This window comes from Lutra lutra, chromosome 17 (genome assembly GCF_902655055.1).
Source record: "Lutra lutra chromosome 17, mLutLut1.2, whole genome shotgun sequence".
In the NCBI taxonomy this organism is placed as follows: domain Eukaryota; kingdom Metazoa; phylum Chordata; class Mammalia; order Carnivora; family Mustelidae; genus Lutra; species Lutra lutra.
In genome coordinates, this window is record NC_062294.1 from 32,502,217 (window position 1) to 32,523,602 (window position 21,386).

The following is a 21,386-nucleotide window of genomic DNA, read 5'->3' on the forward strand; positions in this document are numbered from 1 at the left end:
GTCAAAATACATTACACTAAGTAAAATGAGATGTTTACAAAGGGCAAATACTAAGTGATTCCACTTATATGAAGTATCCAAATAAACAAATTCATAAAGGCAGAAAATAGAGAATAGAAGTTACCAGAGGCTGAGAGAAGGGAGGAATGCGGAGTGATTTTCTTAATGGGTATAGAGTTTCTGGTTGAGATGATGAAAAAGGTCTTGAAATAGATAGTGGTGATGGTTTCACATCACAGTAAATGTATTTAATGTCACTGAACTGTACACCTATAAATGCTTAAAATGGTAAATACTGTTACGTTAATCTTACCACAACTTTTAAAAATGAGGGCAACCAGGCAAAAAGGACTAAGGACAAATGAGAGTTCCAAGAAGAGAACATTTGCATCTCATATCACAAAAGTGTTTACTTCCTTAACACATAAAAAAGAAACTGGAAAAAAAACAATAATCCAATTTTTAAAAAGACAAAGGTATTAATATACAGTTCAGAGAAAAATACAAATCACCCTTAATCATATGAAAAGATGCTTAACCTCATTCATAAGAGAAATGGAAATTAAAACCATACTGAAACATACTTTTCACCTCTCAGACTAGAAGAAAAATTTAACAACATAGTCTCATGGCAAGTATATTTAAAAAGTCACTCTCCTACTCTGCCTGATAAGAATATAAATTGTTGGGGTGCCTGGGTGGCTCAGTAGGTTAAAGCCTCTGCCTTCGGCTCAAGTCATGATCCCAGGGTCCTGGGATCAAGTCCCACATCGGGCTCTCTGCTCAGCGGGGAACCTGCTTCCCCCCTCCCCCTCTCTGCCTGCCTCTCTGCCTACTTGTGATCTCTGTCAAATAAATAAATAAAATCTTTAAAAAAAGAATATAAATTATTATATACACTACTTAAGACAATTTAATAATATTTAGAACAATACAAACGCATGGACCTTTTCACCAAGCAACCCCACTCTGGGAATCTGTCCTATCGATTTGCTAGCACATGTGGGAAACATACATGAACAAGGTTATCACAGCATTAACTATAATAGTAAAAAGTTAAACACGATCCAAACATACATCAGTAGGAATCTGGTTAAATAAATATAATGGAAAATTATGTACTGTAAAAAAAAAAAAAAAAAAAAAAAAGAAAAAGCACTTCTCTACTCAGATACACAAAGAACTCCAAGACATAAATTTAAGAGAATAAAGCAAGGTGCAGAATAGTGTATATAGCATTTTTTTATATAAAAATGGAAGGGAAATATGTATGTTGTATAAAGAAATTCTGGAAGGATACGCAAGAAAATAATACAAACAGCAGTGGGAGGCAAGGGATGGAGTAAGGAGGTGACAGAAGTAGAGGGACAGAACGGAAATGAGATATTTTACTGTACTTTTTTATTATTCTTTTATTATTTTATTATTATATATTTATTTAATATAAAATTATTATTTTATTATTATTTTTTATTATTTATTTATTATTATTCTATTTTTTATTATTTTTTATTATTTGTTATTTTAATGACTTCATAAGGGTTTCTAAGTCAAAGATATATGCATTAGTCAACTCAAATGACACAACATGCATTTCATTACATTTATGTCTTTTATCTCAAAGGAAAAAAACCCTAAACTTTTCTCTAGTTAATTATAAGTGTGAAGTTTTTAAAGAGGAAGTATACTGATGTCTGTAGCTTACTCTGAAATACTTACAAAAATAAGACAGATCAGTGCCTGGATAGAGGGATGGATACATGAGAAAGCAAGTACAATAAAACGTTCACTGTAGAATCTTGGAGGTAGGTATAGGAATGTTCTGTCTAAAATTCAAGAAAAGCCAAGTATGGCGGACTTTTACAAACCAAAATTGAAATAAAGCTATTATCTGGATTCTATACATCCAAATAAATTAATGTACTCTGGCTGTAAAACTAAAAGCTGTAGTAGAAAGCATTTCCCAGCTAAGCAAAAGCAAGCATTTATTATTTGCCAAGCCAGTGGGGAACAGGAAGGGCAAACAGGACAGGCTTGAAGGAATCCTAAGGATCATCTAGCATTGGCCCCTTCGTTTTCACAAAAAAGATACTGAGGACCTGAAATGACCTGTGGGGAACCCAAAAGTGTTCTGTGTCAAATTTAGGAAGGGAAAAACAATGGCAGCAGAAAAATCATTTTTTTTGGCTATGATCCCTGCTATAGTAAAATTCAGTTTTTATAGAATTAGAGACAAAATATATTTCCATGGAAACAATATTCCCAAGTATCCATGTGAGGCTGAGAAGTATGCTTTTCTATGCAAGACTTCACATCCGAAGTGTACACACAGGATGTGGGGTGAGGGGGTACTAAAAAGCAGAGCTTTACAATCAGACGGGTCTGGATTTGAATTCTGGCTCTACCACTTACTGGATCCTAGCCAGTCTTAGCCCTAGCTAAGCCCCAGTTTTTTACCAGCAAAATGGGAATGATTAAGACCTTATAAGTTTGTCAGGAATGTAATTCATGGATTCATACATTGGTGGCTACTGAATGTAGGCTTTCTAACATTTACTCATAGTTGCATAATGCTCAGTAAAAGGCACCACCTCTGAATGCCTGTCAGTTTCATGAGTAACTTACTAGCAGCTGACTAGGCTGTAAATGGGATCCTACTAAGAGCAGAGGGAAGATGCTATTGATTTCACCATCAACAGGAATTTATTAACTGGTTGACAGCAGCTATTAGGTGCCCTATGTTTGAGGTAAAATAAAAGATTGCTTGATGGTCTGGGTATTTTTTTTTTAAAGATTTACTTATTTATCTGAGAGTGAGAGAGAGAATATGAGCAGGAGGGGCAGAGGAGAGAGAGAGAGAGAGAATCTCAAGCAGACTCATGCCAAGAACAGAGCCCAAGGCAGGGCTGCATCTCACCACCCTGAGATCATGGCCTGAGCCAAAACCAAGAGTCAGACACAACTGACTGCCTAGGCGCTCCTTAACTTTTTTTTTTTTAAGGTATAAAGATGAGTGATCTATTTCTGACTATACAGCCATGAGGCCCGATCAATTACACCATCTCAAAACTGGAAGAAATCTCATAGGACCTCCAGCAAGAATCCTCTCCCCAGTAGATCAGATCACATTACATGACTAACTTCTGCCTAAAGCTCTTCTAGTTTAAACCAGCTTCTCACTCGCTATATTATCTGACCCTTCTAATGATCAGAAAGGGCTTTTTTCTCCCACTTAGAATAACCAGGTGATGAAAAGTTAATGATAATGTATAAATGCGAACCCACACTCACCTACTTTTGGAAATAAAAATCTGTAAGTGCTGTTTTCACTTGGGGGTAAGAAAGGATATTCTCTTTAATAACAATTCCATAATATATAAAAAGTCCAGTTCCAAAAATGCATCTTGAAGCTTGTATTTACATTCTCATAACAATAAACAGCTTAGAAACCTTGCCTTGTATTAATATATATATAATATATAAAACACAAAGAAAACATACCTGGGATAATATCATTGATGTGCAAGAGAATTGTACTTTCAACACTTGCAAAACTACAAAGCTGTACTCCATCAAATCTGCCATCCCAATTGCCAATAGGATTATCCTAGAAATCAAGTAATAGAATAAAGTTTTAAACTCTTCTCAATAAAACATGAGTATGAACATCTACGTTCTCCGGAAAAGGATCTCCCAAAAGATTTTACTCTGGCCAATTTTAACTATCTTTCCTAAAAGAAAAAAGAATATATCAGAAATAATTGTCACAGTAATAAAGTTTTTGGTTTGTCTTTGTTTATTTGGTTTTTGTTTTGGTTTTAGTAAAAATGAGATCCAAGAATAATCAAGTTATAGTAAGCTCACAGATGAGCAAGAAATGGAAAGTATTCATCGTACTTTACAACAAATGCTAGTCTACATAACACCCATCTGCACTGGAAGATTGATTAATAATACATTGTTTCACTCAGAAATCTGCCTCCAATTAACCCTAGCTTGTTCTAATCACTATTACACTCCCTGAGCACTTAAATATTCCATTTGAACCCCTGCATGCCCTTCTGTACACAGAAAATCTATTTTTTAATGTTCTTTTGACATTAGACATTGACATTTGACATTGTAAGGATATGCAAGAGTTCCCTCCGAAACAGATTCTTACATTTAATTCTTTTATATTCCAATTAGCATGTAGTAGTACAGTGCTGTTCACAGAGCTAGACTAAGAGATGGGCCAGTCAGACAAGTGCCCTGAGCACCAATGTGTATATAACAACATGCTGTCACCAGAAATACATGGAGATGAAGAATATTGCGTTTGCCAGAACTTTCCTTTCAAGGAGCATACTAGAGGGGTTGGGAATGTACAGTTGCACAGGCCAACTGAAGGGCAGACAGAGGCAGTGGAGAAGCTGGTGGGGCAAAGCTCTAGGCAGCTTGCCCCGAGGAGATGAGGTGATCCTCAGGACTGCCAGCTAAGGAAGGGGAAGGCCTACAGGGTTTTCGCCAAGTATGAGGTCCAAACGACCTGAAGCAAGGGAAACTAACCCCAGTGACCAGTGGCTTCTTTCTCTAACCCTCCCCCCACCCAGCTCACAATCTCTTCTCCAAGTAAATATGAAAGGTGTGCTTTATCATTAACTGTCCTGAGGGACCCACACATTTTCCTCTGTCTCTAACTTTTCACATGGCAAACGTTCAGTAAATGTTTGTCTAAACAACAGAGTAATGTTTGTCTAATGGGTATCAAATGGCATTTCCTAGAATTTCCAAGCACCAGATAAACTGATGCTAAACATTTATAACTTACCAAACAGTATGCCTGAGTAGATAAAAATAATCACAAAAACATCGTGAGTACAAGAGTCTATTAGTCACGATCTCTCCTAACTCATTCTAGTGTTTAAAAATTCTGTTTGAGTTCGTTCTTTCTACCTAACAAACTCTTGTCCATAGTTCCAATCTGTGATAAAAATGTTCTCAGATTCTTTCTTCTCCTTCTCTTCATGCCCACAGGTTAACATTCAACTTGTCCTATTGGAATGTTTCCATTATGAACAAATATGACTGTAAGGTAACTTTAAAAATGACACAAAACAATGAACAAAAGGACAAACACCATAGGATTCCACTTATATGAGGAACCTAGAAAAGGCAAATTCACAGAGACATAAAGTGGAATCCTGGCTACCAGCAGATTACTAGCTGAGATGGGTAATGGGAGGTAGCATTTAATGTGGACAGAGTTCCAGTGTGGGATGATGAAAAGCTCTGAAGATGGGGGTGATGGTTGCACAGCACTGTGAATGTGAAAATGGTAAATTTTATGTTACATATATTTTACCACCATGAAAAGAGATAGTGAGATACTCTAATCATCTTTTCCTCTAAAGCAATGCGCTCTTCCTCTACGCAGGTTATTTTCCATAACTGATGTTTACACTACTCATTAAAATCAGATCAGCCAATAAGATTTTGCAAATACTATAAAAAGAGAACCACAGATTAGCCGGGGGGAGAAAACAACCTTCGCAAAATAAAAAAATTTTTAAAAAAGGCATCGGATAACACATTTCCGTGGGTTGGTTTGTTGGTTTTTTTTTCTGTTTACTGGTCAGCTATCATAGAACAAATTTAAGGATTGAAACATTATTCCAGTTTATTCAAGTTGGAAAAAAGAGTAAGTGTAACTCTATATCTAGACTCCTGTCCCATCTCAATGTTCCTTTACCAAAGATAAATTAGAAGATATTTTTTAAGTTACTCCAAATTAGTCCATTTTAAATATTCAGAGTGCTTAATTTGTACCTAAAATTGGTCATAAAACTGACAGACCCACAAAGAGAATACACTCCAAAAGTTTCTTACCATGTCCACACCAACAAAATATCCTAAGCTTTCTTTTCCTGGCAAGACATCACAGAATATAACTGTGCCAGACTCTATAGTTTCTCCAAGCTTCAAAGAAACTCTGGAGTTTATTTCCAGAGGGGGAAGTTCCATCTGCATTGTGTCCCCTGGACCTGCAAAATCACTTTCCAATCCATTGTCATCATCTTCTAGGATTTCTAGCTTGTCCAACGCAACAAATACGCCACAGTCTTCATCACACTGAAAAAGCTGTTTCCCTTGATATATCCCATCAGTGAAACCTTGGCCACGACCTTCTTCCTAGTTTTCAAAGGAGAGGGAAAAAAAAATGATTGATAGATAAAGAGATGGAGGAAGATGACCCATAAGAAAAAAGATCCACTCTGGGGATTTCGGGAAAATCACTGGGAAAATTCTAAATGACACATACAAGAAATATAATTATTAGCAGCTGCTGTTGAACTGAGTGTCTAAAAAAGAATAAAGAGGAAGCTGTATCTGATGCTGAAATATAATTAACTAATTAATTAAATTTAAAATCATAATCCCACTGTGAGAGAGCCTGGCTAGATTCTACACTGTGATTGGAACAATAATTTTGTCATAAAAAGAAAATTTTACTTTAAAAGAACAATAATATTAGCTCCATTTACTGAGTACTTACTATATGCCCACCACCAGGCTAACTCTTGAATCAGCATATCACAAAAACACCTCCTCTATCCCAAAACCAGTTACGTACTGGTTTTGCTATTTTACAGATGAGGAAAAAGATTTAGAGAAGTAGGTTGGGTAAGTAACCTGGCAGCCCAGCTATTAAATAGCATAACTGGGATTCAAACCTCTGATTGTTTTACAATCACCGTTTTAAAAATTTAATCACTAAATAAGACATGAGATTCTATATGCAAGAATGTAAAAATGTAACTAACATTTAAGTTCTTGAGAATTAATATTAATTATGGAAATGTATCACAGAGTCCTTAGTTCTCTCTTTAGTAGAAATAAATTCCAAGATGATTTTCACATAATTATGAGGGACGACCAAAGCACATTCAAGTAGCTGCACCTTACTTTTCTAAAATCTTACAGCTACTTTTCATTACTTAATAACACACACACTGGGGCACCTGGGTGGCTCAGTGGGTTAAAGCCTCTGCCTTCAGCTCTGGTCATGATCTCAGGGTCCTGGGATCGGGCTCTCTGCTCAGCAGGGAGCCTGCTTCCCTTCCTCTCTCTCTCAACCTACTTGTGATCTCTGTCAAATAAATAAAATCTTAAAACACACACACACACACACACTAAGAAAAACTGAGAAACCTACAGATGCTAATGTCACAAGATAATTAACAATTTGTGAGGTGAGTAATTCAATTATAACTGGTAGAGTTCATTTTAAACACAGACAATGTTAAAATTTCTAAGATGTGAAAGCCTTGAATAATTACACGACCGGTGTATTTCCTACTATAGTAGGTCATTTTATAAAAAGTTCTCAATGTATCATCTTTGCATCATCTCAATTTATCATTAGGAAGTAAATCCTAAGAATTATGAATATTAAAAATTACAGAAGATTTCTGGAAAACGTTTTTGTTGTATTTAAAGGGGAAAAAACAATACACGTGGGCATACAAATATACACAGAAACAAACACACACACACAGCCCACTAAAATGGTTTATCAAACTTACCAGTAATTCTACTCCAAAGAATATTCCCGACACTGTCCTCTCTGCTAATAAGGGTCCTCTGAAGCGCACAACTCCAGGAAATTTTTCTTCCCCAGATCTCAGCTGTACTTTCACAGGGCAGCCCACATCTATCTGGAGGCCTTTACTTAGTCTGCTTCTGTTCTTAAACAGGCTGAACCTCTCTTCACAATTGGTAATTGCCAAAAGCAACTCTGTGAACTTTTCATTTATTTCTACGACATCCTTTTCATCAACAAAGAGAACTGCGTGTGGTTGCTCTAAAATTTTTAATCCAATCTGATTTTTCTTGCCTTTTGCAGAAGGAATCCTCGAGTGCCCCACAGAACGATCCTGGATATACTGTCCTATACTCCCCTTTGGTACCTTAAGGAGCTTTTGTGTTTGTTTGTCTGTGACACTGCATTCTTGAAGAAGCAAATAAAAATTCCGCTCTTCCCAGTAGGGTGAAGTTACTTTTTCTTGGCTCCATAAGCCTGAACTCATTGTGACATTAACTCCAAAATATTAACTCAAAAAAAATGGAACTACTAAGTTTGTAGTAAAACCGCAAAAGATAAATTCACTGGCAGTCCCAAAGCACGTTTTTAGCAATTTGGTGTCCATGCTGTAAAAAGACAGCAAAGCAAAATGCCTGGAGGACAAGCAAAGAGAAACTTTACACTTTATTCTACATGAGCTAAAATTAAGATTAAAGACTTCTTAAGATCTCATCTATTAGTAAAAGCACACACATAAATGAAATACTTCCAAAAGTACCTAAAAAGGTTAAAAGACATACAGTACTTGTATCTACCATAATTTTGCATCTTTAATTAAGAAAAGCCAATTGTAAAGTATCTTCAAAGACAATACAACAGTGTTTGTTTCCAAGGCAATGAAATTTATGAAACCAAATTTGAATAACAGATAACATATACATATTTAAATAGATTTTTTTAACTTTAAAAAATAGCATTTTTAATAGATCCTGCCTAACTTAAATGAATAAGCTTGTATTTTGGTAGAACACACATAAATCAAAAAGGCTGTTATTTCTCTACACACAGTTTAAGTAAAAAGTTACCGACCCTAATTATTATGATAAACATCTTTTATCAAAAAAATGATGAATCATATTCTGAAAGCTTAACCATGATTCGTTTATCTATGTTCCATATTTCGATAATGGATCATTTATTTGCTCTCCAATTTCATTTCCTTCATCATGCACATTTTGCCCTTAGATAAGCAGATGTTAATCACATTAATCAGAGCCATCATTTAATTTCTCAAAATCTCAAATAGTTTAAATCTGATTATAGTAAAGATGTCTTTAAAAATCAATTCTGTAGCCATTAAAACTTGGACTACATAACAAGGAATAAAACTGTAATACAGTAACAAATATCGAGCTTTTTATACCACAATTTTAACTATGTCATCCTTGAAACAAATACAAAAAGATCATTACTCAGTTTCAAATTTTCATCTAAAATTTTTACAATACTAATCTTTCACAATTAAAATAACCTTCTCAACCCTACTTTAACTGATGGTTAAAAATGATACAATTTCATCAAATCAAATTAATATTTAGTTAATTATCTTACTGAAAAAATTTTTTATGTATTCTCGGTCACATGAGTGTGGCCATTTAGTTTCTAAATACAGTTACTCATTCCATCCTTCTTTTGGGGGAGGGGGGCAGGGAGGGGTAGGAGGAGAGGGAGAGAGAGAGAATCTTAAGCAGGCTTCATGCCTAGCAGAGCCCGATGCAGGGCTCAATCTCACAACCCTGAGATCATGACCTGAGCTGAAATTAGGAGTCAGACGCTTAACCAACTAAGCCACCCAGGTGCCCCTCCATCCTTCTTTGAGGTAGAGGTATCCATTTCCATTCCATTTCACACCAGCGGTTGACAGCACTACCATATTTATCTATTTTATTCTTGGAATTTAGAAATAAATACTCCTAAAACTAAAGAACCACATTTTGAGTTTAATATTTGAACTTAATGATTAAATAATCCAGCAAATCTATACGTGGAATGCGTCCTTAGATAATGATGTACTCTAGAATTGGTCAAGTGCTTTTAAAAGTCTGTCCCCCTACAACCCAGAATGAGACATGCAAGTTACCCGAGACAAGATGAAAAGTTTGGCAACTCTTTAAAACAACATTATTGAAATATCTGTGTAACATTTAGTAAAGGCAGGGGCAGAGCTGGTGTAAAGTGGTTCTCTCTCTCTCTCTCTCTCGCTCTTTCCCCCCCCTTTCTTTATAATGTGTTTGTCTTAATTCCACTTGAGGGCACTGTCTACTTCAGCAGGAACAGAATCAATTTATATCTGCCACTTACATAAAACACCTGTGGAAACCCCTATCTTGGCACCATCATAAACCCCGAAATCCCTCACTGAAAGCTACCCAGAGACCTAAACCCTTAATTTGGCTGCATTCCTTTAAAGTGCCAAAATGAAGGATTTGTTATTTCTGACTAAAATTCTTCTCAAATGCCAACAAGTATTCTTTTCCGAATCATCAAATTATCAATATGAATATAAGCTCTCATGTGACTCTCAAGACGCAAAGATGTTTGTGAATTTGTTAAAAGGCTTGACATTATGCTTTCTGAGTTTCTGGGTCTGCTTTCTACAGATTTATAGTCTCTGATTTTCCCTTGCAATCAGCCATTTTCTGTGGTTTCCTACAGGGTGCATTTGACTCATTCTATGGCCTTGTTGCTTTCTACCTTACTCCTTCTAACCAGTTCTGAGAAGCCAGGGGATGAACAAACAACAATAACTGAAAGAGGTATACATAAATTCGGAACAGCCTTTCAGGAGTGAAGCGCAGAGGCCTGGCTCCAGGGACAGGGTCTGGGTTACTCCCAGAAGGCTGAGATGATCACAAAGAAATTTCTGAAAAAGGGAGTTGTTTTGTTCTCTTTATAAATGTATTTGAATATTTTTGGCCAAAAATTGCTTTTCAAGTATGGTAATTCTCTTTAGAAAAGAAATTACTTCTTAAAATTCCTAAAAATTATATCTTCAAATAATAGGAACATCCCTGAATCTTAATATTATATGCCCATGATTTCTACTCCGTTGGTTCCCTAGCTTAACAAGTCATGTCATGATGGAAAACAAAACCCACCAGTGGGTAATGAAATATGACCAAGACGAAATTAAATTACTGTATGTAATGCATTAGGATGCTATGGTTTATATGAATTTGGTTACAGAAGTGTTTTTTGCTAATCGTTTAAGAGACAGTCCACAGTAAAATTTAATATAACTCCTTTGGATTATAAAAAAAGGTGGAAGGCAATTTACCAATCATTATTAAGAACCATATTTTACAGCGAACACACGGGAGCAGCTTTGCTCTAACCTGCATTTGCAGAAGGGGGAGAGGCCTTCACCTTAATAAGCGCAGGGGTCATGTCAGACCACTGGAGCAGCCAGAGCAAAAGTTTATAAAACATGTAAAAAGCATTATCCAAAAATAAAAAGGCTGTGGTCTTTCCTCTTTTAGAAAGCACACATTAAGAGAGAATTACCATGTTAAACACTGATTCTCTTCATTGCAACTGATAGTTTGAGAAAGGTGAATGGGGAATTTTATGACTCCAGAGCTATACAAGATAATAAATTTAATGGTAGCGAATATCTCAATATACTGCCATTACAGCAGAAACAGGTTAATAAAGAGACTTTCCTCCACTGCAGAAATGAGTAGAATGACAACGTTCTTTCACTGGATATGCACAACAGTTAGATTGAGTCTTAAGAACCCCAAGCAGTAAAATCTAAAGACGACACAGGAAAAATTCAAATGCCATTGTCAACGAGTTCTTTATCGATCAAGGTTTCTCAGTTTGTTTAGTATTTTTGTGCACTCAGCACAGTGTTAGACGCTGAGAAGTATGGCATTTTTAAGGTATGATAAGTGCCCTACTTTATGTTCTCTTACTACCTTTCAGGTCTAATTGGTTTAAAATTGCTTCTAATTACACTTTGAATGTAAATATACCACAAGTGATTCATCTAAATGCCTTCACACTTATTTCAGGCTGGAAAATTGAGTGATTATGAATATCCTGATCATTACTCTAAGTACTGAATGAAAATTACCACAGAAGAGCAATGCAATGATATATTTAACCCTAAACCATATGGAACAGAAGAAGGCCTTTCCTTTGACAACATTGGAGATGAGGGACTGGTTCAGGGTCACAAAGACTTGAAAGTATATCCGGTTATCAGAGCTTGTTGAGGGTCTGGATTCTGAACAAAGGAGAGTTTAACTGTATTAAAATAAAGCCATTAAACCAAGACACAAATACTCATCAGTTTCCTATCAATGCAATGAAAAGATGGTCAAGAAATATGTTTTATACGAAAATATTAAAGGTCAGAATTACCACTTTCTAAAAGATAATATACAGTACACACAAACAGCATTAGCTACATACAACTGACAATGGTTATCTAGAAAGTACAATGTCTTTTTAATTCCCAAGCTATCAGGTTATACTGCTCAAAGAACCTCACTAGAGAAAACAAAGACAGATCTAATTCAAGAACATTTTTGCATCTTCTCAAATATCCCAACTAAAACCACAGAAGACTATCTAAATCAGAATAAAACTTACAGTACGAAAATACTGCCCCCAATTATAAGTGGCAAAGAGACAGAAGGTCAGCGTGAACGCCAAAGAAAGAAGACACACAGGTCTTTTTCCAAAAGCTTCTAGATAGCCAGAATAATCACCATTTTAAGGAAGAATCTCTCTCACTAAAAGAATAAGTTGTTCTACCACTAAACAGCTAAAAACAGAAAAACAGAGATTCCATGACCAGAAAAGAGTCAGCTTTATCTTTCCTCACCTACTATGTCCCAAGTGCACAAGTATCCCGTTCCTAAAACAAGCGGGATTTATAAAGTTAAAAAAAGAGTCTGGCTCCCGTATCTGCATGTATATTCACGGCAGAACAGGGAACCCCGCAGTCTCCCTAGAGTTAAGCCCCGCCACTACACTTCCAAACTGGGAACTCCCACAAGTCCTTCATCTTCGTATTCCTAGTGCCAAACCACTGCCTAACATGTAATGGGCATTCAGTACGTGTAAAATGAACGAATGATCTGCTTAACTCAGGTGATAAAAGTGAAAGCCAAAAATCCATTTCCTCATCCTAATTGTTTAAGTGATTAAAAGCATATCTTCCAGCTTAAAAAAAAGGAAATATATATATATATATATGTGTGTGTATATATATATATATATATATATATATACATACATACATAAAACTTCGAATAAATGAAGTCACGGTTAATATTTACCCCCACTGCATTGTTACACACATGAGAAAAACAAGACAAATTTCACAATTACAAAAACAAGTTGTTTTGAGGTTCCTCTGAAGCTGGTTTCCTAGGTCTTCACACCATGTGTGATGCCTATAAATTCTGTGTAACCAGGGAAAATACCTTGACAAATTTAAGATGAAACTGTGGAAATCAGGAACAAAATACTCGTCATTCGATGAATAGGATAATTACTCCTTTCTCTCTTCTTATGATAAGGACTTTGCCAAGTGAAGCGAAATCACAGTTCAGGCATGTCGGACCATAAGAAATCACTGCTGCTGAATGTTTGCTTTATATAATAGTGCCCTGGTCTTATCAGCTTTCCACAAAAGTTACCATCCACAGGAGGGCTTCTTCATAACATTTTGCAGCAGAACCTTGGAGAACGTTCTGGGGGATATCAACATTCACAGTACACGAACTTCCACAAGAATTCCCAGCAATCGTTTTCTCCTAATACTGTTCTAGTTCCAATCCACCCACCACGCAGTGGGGAATTGGCAGCCTAATCCTCAGGGCCATTCAGTCTACTTGGGGCGTGAGGGGGTGTGCAGAAAACCAACCCTTGAATGAACACCCTCCCTCAAGGCCCGGATTTTTCTCGGGGAGCCAACGACTGCCAAAGGAACAATCTTATTAAGATCTCTATTAGCCCGAATTCAAAAGCAAGGTAAGGAATGCTTCTTAGCTGAGCTAAGGATACAACTTTCCAGGGAGAACTGGGGAGAGGATGGCGGCGGGGATGGTGGGGGCTGAGAGATTGAAAGGCTCGGTGGCTGAAAGATGACAACCATCCTGAAACATGCAAATGCCACAGGGTGGAATAGAAAAGATGCCAAGTACATGAATAACCGGGCAGCTGACCCAGCTGAGAAACAAATCCAGGAACACTCTCTTCTGTCAAGACTTCCTGATCTCCCCACAGATCGTTTACATGATGAAAAAGGAAAACAGAAGGACGGAAAAGAATACCTTGTTTCGACAGAGCACACCTTTCAACTAAACAACTCCAGGTTGTTGTAGAGAACCATCCTCACCCTGGGAAGGGGGAAACTGAAAGAAAAAGCAGAACACGCCATTAACGAGGCCAGAACCCCGACAGCTCCTCCTAGACAGGAGCCACAAACACCCCCCAAAGCGACCGATCGATATGCCCCTGGGCTACGAGAGAGAAGATATTACAGTCCAAGGCTCTCGAGGCCAACAGGGGAGGCCCGTGCCTCAGTTTCCCCATCTGTACATGGGGGCCAACGGAGGAGACGGTCTCCTGCGCGGCTCCCACCCCGAGTCCTCTGTCTTCCGGAGGTCCCGGCGGCGGCGACCACGCTCCCACCGCTCGGGAGCCCTCTCAGAGTGGGGGGTGCGGGGGAAAGCCCCGGGGGTGGGGAAGCTCGGGCTGACGTCAGCGGGCTCAGCACCCCGCGGGCCTGGCCGGCTCCCGGCCAGGGCAACTAACGGGCCGGCGCCGAGGGCCCGACGGCCGCGGCGGCGGCCGAAGGCGCCCCGAGGCCAGGGAGGGACGCCCGAGAGGACCCAGCCGCCTGCTTCTCGCCGCTTCAGTCGCCCGCTCACTCACTCACCTCCGGCAGCGGGGCGTCGCCCCTTCCCCAGTCTCGCTAGCCCTCGTCCCAGTCCGGCTCCGGCGCCCCACACCCACCGCCTTAATATTTACCTCCGACGCGCGGCCCGGGCGCAGCCGAACCTGCTACCTGGGCCCGCCCCCACCTGCCCCGCCTCCGAGCCTCCCGGGGCGGGAGGTGGAGAGAGAGAGAGAGAGTGGGAGCGGGGGCGAGGGGCAACCGCCGAACTGACCAATCGCAGCCCGAGATGCGTTCCTGTGCACGCTCTGATTGGGCAGCCCTGTGACAGACCTTCCTCCAATGGCTGCCGGCCCGGAGCCGGCTGAAGGGACTTTCCGCTCCGTCAAGCTCGGTCGAGCAAAAGGGAAAGCGGAGGGGAGGGAAGGAGGAGCGGGGGAGGTGGGCGCGGAGCTCTGGCTGATTGGACAAGAGGCTGCGGATGCCGCGTCACCATTGGCCGACACCGGAGCCGAGGCGGGGCGCCGTGCTACTCCCGGCTCCACCTCCCAGGCCCGGGTCCTGGCACTTGACTTAGCTGTCAAAACTCCTGCAGGGAGTTTGGGTCTGGGGTGACACGAGCTGGGAATAGGATTCCATGAAAAAGCAAAGCTTTAGAATCAGACTTAAATGTGAATGCTTTGCGCTTTTAATTAGTAGCCTCTTGACGTGAGAATCTCACGACCACGCTAAGCCTCAGTATCCCCATCTGTAAAATGGAGATGACAGTCATCACCTATCCTACAGAACCGCTGTGAAACCCTGTAGGTAAAGTTTCCGATACACAGCAGGAGCTCAGTCGTTTTGAATCTCTTCTCCTCCCTCAGATTCTGCCCGGGACCTCTGCTGCTTCGAAACCTCTGTCGCCACCTATCCCAGTTTGAAGGGAGGTCTCCCTAGGGTGGCGAAGAAGGGATTTCCACCCGCTGCCTCACTCAGCTCTGCACCCCTGGCCACCAGCCAGGACTTGGGGTGTAGTTAAGGATCCTTCAATTAGAAGGGAGGTTTCTGATTCCCAAAAGTGCTCAAAATATTTAAGGAAGTGCTTTTTATAATCAGTCCCAGAGCCTTGCTTCAGAGCATGCCTTGCTGCACTGGATACTCCTGTTAATTAATTCCTTCTCCTTTGACATTTTAAGTACCAATTATAGGAGAAGGTGATTAATACTGAGGAAAGAAGAGGGGTGTGTGTATTTAATCATGAGAGGGAAAATTTCCCCAATGGAAAGTGACATTTCTAAAGATCTGGGCAGTTTAAACCAGCAAGTACATAAAAGAAGTCACATGAGTGATTACTAACAGTACTAGTATACAGGCCACCCACCTCCCTGGCCCTAAGCACTGAGGATGAAACGGACATCTTTTGAAAACCTAAGCCTCAATGCACTTTTGTCTTTCCCTCGTTCATCCTTATCCTATGTCCTGAGTTTCATGACCTCAGTGATGTAGAAAGCAATAAAATGGAAATCAACAGGCCTGGCTCACAGCGTGGCCTTAGGCGACACTGTTGCCTCCTGGCTCTAGATTCTCCAGTAAAGTCAGGAGGACTCAGAGGTCACCATCTGGCTGTCTGGGCTAACAATTCAGCCTGAAGACGATTTTTGCTTGACCTGTACAGTGAGGAGGAGGAAGGAGAAGATGGAGTGGAGTGGGAGAGAAAGAGTTTGAATCCTTTAAGACAGGGCAGTCTCCCTTTCCCCTGTTTGTCACACTGCTCACCATTCCGTAGTTTATTCACCTGGCACATTTCTCTCCTTTTTCTCTACTGGCCCCCAAAAGGTCAGTTTGCCACCCCTGGATGAAGACGTCTTGAAGCTCTTTCTTTTTATTTATTTATTTATTTATTTATTTGACAGACAGATCACAAGTTGGCAGAGAGGCAGGCAGAGAGAGAGAGGAGGTAGCAGGCTCCCCACTGAGCAGAGAGCCCGATGCGGGGCTCGATCCCAGAACCCTAGGATCATGACCTGAGCCAAAGGCAGAGGCTTTAAACCACTGACCCACCCAGGTGCCCCTTGAAGCTCTTTCTGATGATCGTGCTTGGTGCTGCTGAGCCTGCTGCTTTTTGCCCTACCCGCCAGCTGTGAGAGCCCTTGCTCAGTCCTCCTGTGACCCATTCCTTGAATCAGACAGTGTCAAAGCCTGACTTCATCCAAGAGATATTCTTCCAAGCCAGGCCCGATAAACAAGGCTTATCTCAATTACCATCTCCCATCAATTGGTAATGACTGCCTAGAACATTGTGTTGAAAACAATTCTAAAACTGTATTCAGGCTCTCCGGGGAAAAGAGATGTCTGCCAGGGGATAAGATGGGGGAATAGTGTCATGGTGCTATTATTTGCAATCCTTGCTAAGCCAGCCTCTCCTTTTACAGAGAGGAGATTAAGGTCCAGAGAGGGAAAATAACTTGTCCCAGGTCACCCAGGAGATGAGCTGAGACCCTGATTCTCCTGATTTCGAGTCAGGATCTTTCCAGCTCTGTTGGAACAAATTCTCCAAATGCAATGCCTCTCCTTTCTGCTTTCCAATCCTCCCCTTGTTTCAGGCCTAACCAAAGTCCACCCTCTTCCAAGGGTCTTTGCAGATGGCCCGAGGCCCTGTTGTTGATCCCCTCCACCGCCACACAGCCTGTTCCACTGCTGGCTGAACTACCGAGCATGGACCAAGAAACACAGGGGTGTCTGAGAGAGATTCCACCCATACCCTCTGGCAAGGAAGGGCAGACCTTAAAGGACTAGCTCCAAGATCACTTCCTGAGCTACCGAGGGTGGAGTGAGCCCCAGAACGAGAACTGTTCTGAGCACACGTAAGAGGCAGTCGGGCACTGAAGGCAGGCCTGTTCAAGGAAGTCACCTATAAGATGAAATAAGGAAGATGACGAGCAACCCAGGGGGAAAGGGAGCACTTCGGGCAAAGGGAACAAGGCTGTGCATGACCACGTTGAAGGAAGTGAAAGAGGCAGAGCACAGTGAATGGGGGAACAAAAGAGCCCGGCAGGTAGGACCTTGGGAGTCAAGTTTTGGTCTTTAGCTTAGGAACAGGATCCTGATGAAGGATTTTTTTTTTTATTTTATTTTTTATAAACATATAATATATTTTTATCCCCAGGGGTACAGGTCTGTGAATCGCCAGGTTTACACACTTCACAGCACTCACCATAGCACATGCCCTCCCCAATGTCCATAACCCCACTAGCAACCCTCAATTTGTTTTGTGAGATTAAGAGTCACTTATGGTTTGTCTCCCTCCCAATTCCATCTTGTTTCATTTACTCTTCTCCTACCCCCTTAACCCCCCATATTGCATCTCCTCTCCCTCATATCAGGGAGATCATATGATAGTTGTCTTTCTCCGATTGACTTATTTTGCTAAGCATGATACCCTCTAGTTGCATCCATGTCGTCGCAAATGGCAAGATTTCATTTCTTTTGATGGCTACTATGCAGCCACTGAAGGATTTTAATAGGGTAGTTAGCGCTGATTCTAAACCATCTTGCATAGCTCTCATTGTACACAGCAGGAACCCAACCAAAAGCCATTGGATTAAATGGAGCTCTTTCTCCCAAGAGCTGGAAACCTGGTGGCCTGGGAGGGACCTATGACTTGGAGTAACACCCACGCAGATCCCCAGCAAACCTTCTCAGTAACACGATTAACTGTCATTTCTGAGACCCTACCCCGTGCTCCCCAAATGGCTACCACAGGCTACCTCTTACTTCCAGCCTCACAAAATTCAGTGTTGCAGATGGTACTGCCTGCTTAGTTAGCCTCTCCACCCCACAGAGCCAGAAGGGAGCTCCTGATACTCTTCCACTCCCCCTGAAGTCCTTCTGCCTTCCCCATCCCAGGAAATGGCAACTCCTGTTCATGCAGCTTCCCATGCTTCCAGGCATTTCCCTACTGTTCCTGGGATAGGGGCATTCAGCATAACTCCAAACCAGGGGACTAATGAATGAGCTCTGAACCACAGGGCTAACTGCACCAGGCGTCCCCACAGGCAAGGAGACTGCATGGGCCTTTTCTCTGTACAGCCCGGCCTGGTGTTTCAGTCCATGGATGGGTAGAGAGTCTGCCATTCCAAAGATGTGCTTGTTTCTTAGCAGTGGGGGTGGTTGGGGGGTGGGTCTCCAGGTGCAACTGAACATGCTCTCTGGGGGCTTTTACTCCGGTCACCCAAAAGCTCTTTTTGATAAGATAAAAGTGATTACTTTAATCATCTTTCCCCTAATCCTGCTGAACTAAAAATACTTGCTCCTCTCTTGGAGCTATTTGCTGTTATCAATGATAAATGATCTCTGTGTGATTTGAAAAACATACCCACAGAGAAAAGGGGTCTAAGGCTCTTCATTGGGACTTCTGTGCTACCTCTGGGATCCCATTTGGGACAGTAAACACATTAAAAATGATCTCACGTGGCAAGAAAACTTCCTCCCTTAGGAAGGAGACACTGATGGTGTCAGGAGAAAGGCAATTCGTTTTTATAATCTTTTTTTTTAAGATTTTATTTATTTATTTGACGGAAAGAGAGATCACAAGTAGGCAGAGAGGCAGGCAGAGAGAGAGAGGAAGGGAAGCAGGCTGCCTGCTGAGCAGAGAGCCCAATGAGGGGATCAATCCCAGGACCCTGGGATCATGACCTGAGCAGAAAGCAGAGGCTTTAACCCACTGAGCCACCCCGGCACCCCTTGTTTTTTTTTTTTTTTTTTTTTTTTTTTTTTTAGATTTTATTTATTTATTTGACAGAGAGAGATCACAAGTAGACGGAGAGGCAGGCAGAGAGAGAGAGAGAGGGAAGCAGGCTCCCCGCTGAGCAGAGAGCCCGATGCGGGACTCGATCCCAGGACCCTGAGATCATGACCTGAGCCGAAGGCAGCGGCTTAACCCACTGAGCCACCCAGGCGCCCGGCACCCCTTGTTTTTATAATCTTGCCCAACTTCTATGTTCTGCTTCCTTTAAGCAGGTCGATTCTCCGTTAGGTTTAGAAATATTTGAGCATCAGTTATGCACTAGGCACTATTCTAGCCCCAGAGGACTCTGCGGCAAGCACAGCTCTTGTTCTCATGGAGCTGACATTCTAGGGGAAGGAAGAAACACACGTATGTCAATTGGCCTGTGCTGGGAGGACACTAGTAAGCAGGGCTGGGGAGCAGAGAGTGGTTGGGGACTACTGTTGGAGGTAGACGGCTCAGGGAAGGGGTCTCTTGATGAGCTGACATTTGAACAAAGACCTGAGGAAGCCAGCCAGGCCACTGTCTAGGGAAGAGTGTTCCTATAAGAGGAAATAGGCAGGTGCAAAAGTATGGACACAGTTTGCATGGTCAAGGAGCGGCAAAGACGCCGTGTGCTGGAGCGCAGGGAACGGGTGTCTGAGTGGCAAAGGGGAAGTCCATGAAAACCCCAGGGGCGGACCAGGGGACCTTAACTTTCACCTTGAGCTAGTTGGGAAGTTCTGGTGAATTTCAACCAGAGCAGTGGCTCATCTGACTTACCTGTTAACAGGCTCATGTGTGGGCTACAGGCCAGCCAGTTAAGACACTAATGCAGTAATCCAGGCAAGGCAAGGGTGCACCCCTTAGGATGCCCTTCTTTCCTGGGGGTGGAGGGGAGACGGTGAGAAGGACAGGTATGTGGAACTGAAGATGTCAAGAAGGATGTTGTTCCAAGTAAAAATGGGAGAGGAGGGATTTTCTCGGTGATTGATAACAGAGGGGTGGTGATGCCTAGAGGATTGAATTTGTGGATTATTCCAGAAGTGATGATAGGTGGGATTAAATCTGGAGCCAAAAAAAAAAAAAAAAAAAAAAAGGAATCTAGGAGAATCCAATGATCTGGGATTGCCAGTCTGCCATCAGTCAGCTGAAGGCTCTCCCCATGTAATTCTCCAAGGGGCATCCTGGGCAGGTCATTCATGACCTTGCTGCTTACCTGGGGAAACCTGCTACCCAGGGCCCGGGCCTCTGTGCTCCCTGGCGTGCCGGCACTACCAGCGTGTGCCATCGCTGTGTGCTTCGCCCACTGGGCTGCGCCCATCTCCTGAGTGGGGATGGAGGCGTGAAGATGTGTTGGTGCAATAATGAAATGATGCTGTATGTAGTCTCAACTCAGCCTGCTCGGAATGTGATTCCACCTCCCACACTTTCTGCGGGGTATATTCGTTCCAGTATCTGGTTTTGGCACTATGGGGGGGGGGGGGGGTAACACTCAGATTGACATTTTTTTTTCTTCTAGGATGATGGTGAATATAATTGAAACTCTGAAGCTCTTTTAAAAAAAATTCTCCTACTCTGGTACCTTTTTTTTTCCCCTGCACAGAAGAATTATGTATTTTCAGCCACAAATCTGGAATGTATCTGTTCCTGTTCTGCAAAGTGATTTCTGGAAGTCGAACTAACTTGTTCGCAAGTTACCTGCTTGGGCCCAGAATGCTTTTGGTGGATCTGCTGGACTTTGGAAATTTAAGAAGCTTCTACTCTGAGCTCTGACGGCAAGGACATATCTAGGTCCCAGTGGCACCCTTTGCTGAGCCCTCTTGAACTCTTCTCCATAATCTCTCCCTGGGTTATAACATCCGGGCCCAATGAGCCCATCCCCCTTTAGAGGCTGAGGACACCCATGCTGTTAAACCTAGCAATGACCTCTCCCATGGGCTTCAGATTCAGGGCATAACTTGGTGTCTCCACTTGATGTCGCTCAGGTATCCCAAACTAGACAATCCAAAACAAAGTCCCTCCCACTTCCAAGCTTGCTTCCCATATGTCTTCCCAGCTGACCTCCAAGATGGTGTGCCCCAGTGACTCAAGTCAAAAATCGATGGGACTTGAATCTCCCCTCCCCCTCTTCTCTCATCCATTCCATTTGTTAGCCT

General features: G+C 41.6%; 1 protein-coding gene across 12 annotated transcripts in view; it reads right to left on the reverse strand.

Annotated features, from left to right (window-relative positions):
* CYLD (CYLD lysine 63 deubiquitinase) overlaps positions 1-14,703 on the reverse strand; it is a 69,985-nt gene extending 55,282 nt beyond the window's left edge. For 3 of the 12 annotated variants that reach the window (XM_047710630.1, XM_047710629.1, XM_047710623.1), the window contains exons 1-5: positions 14,523-14,669; positions 13,915-13,995; positions 7,566-8,217; positions 5,869-6,171; positions 3,502-3,607 (exon numbers count right to left, since the gene is read on the reverse strand). In XM_047710630.1, coding sequence (XP_047566586.1) covers positions 3,502-3,607; positions 5,869-6,171; positions 7,566-8,069 — 913 coding nt within the window. In that variant the 5' untranslated portion in view covers positions 8,070-8,217; positions 13,915-13,995; positions 14,523-14,669. Of the gene's footprint in view, positions 1-3,501; positions 3,608-5,868; positions 6,172-7,565; positions 8,218-13,914; positions 13,996-14,522 lie in introns of all 12 variants that reach the window. The other 9 variants (XM_047710625.1, XM_047710627.1, XM_047710631.1 and 6 more) reach the window with 9 other exon arrangements.
* Between the last annotated feature and the right edge of the window lie 6,683 nt (positions 14,704-21,386).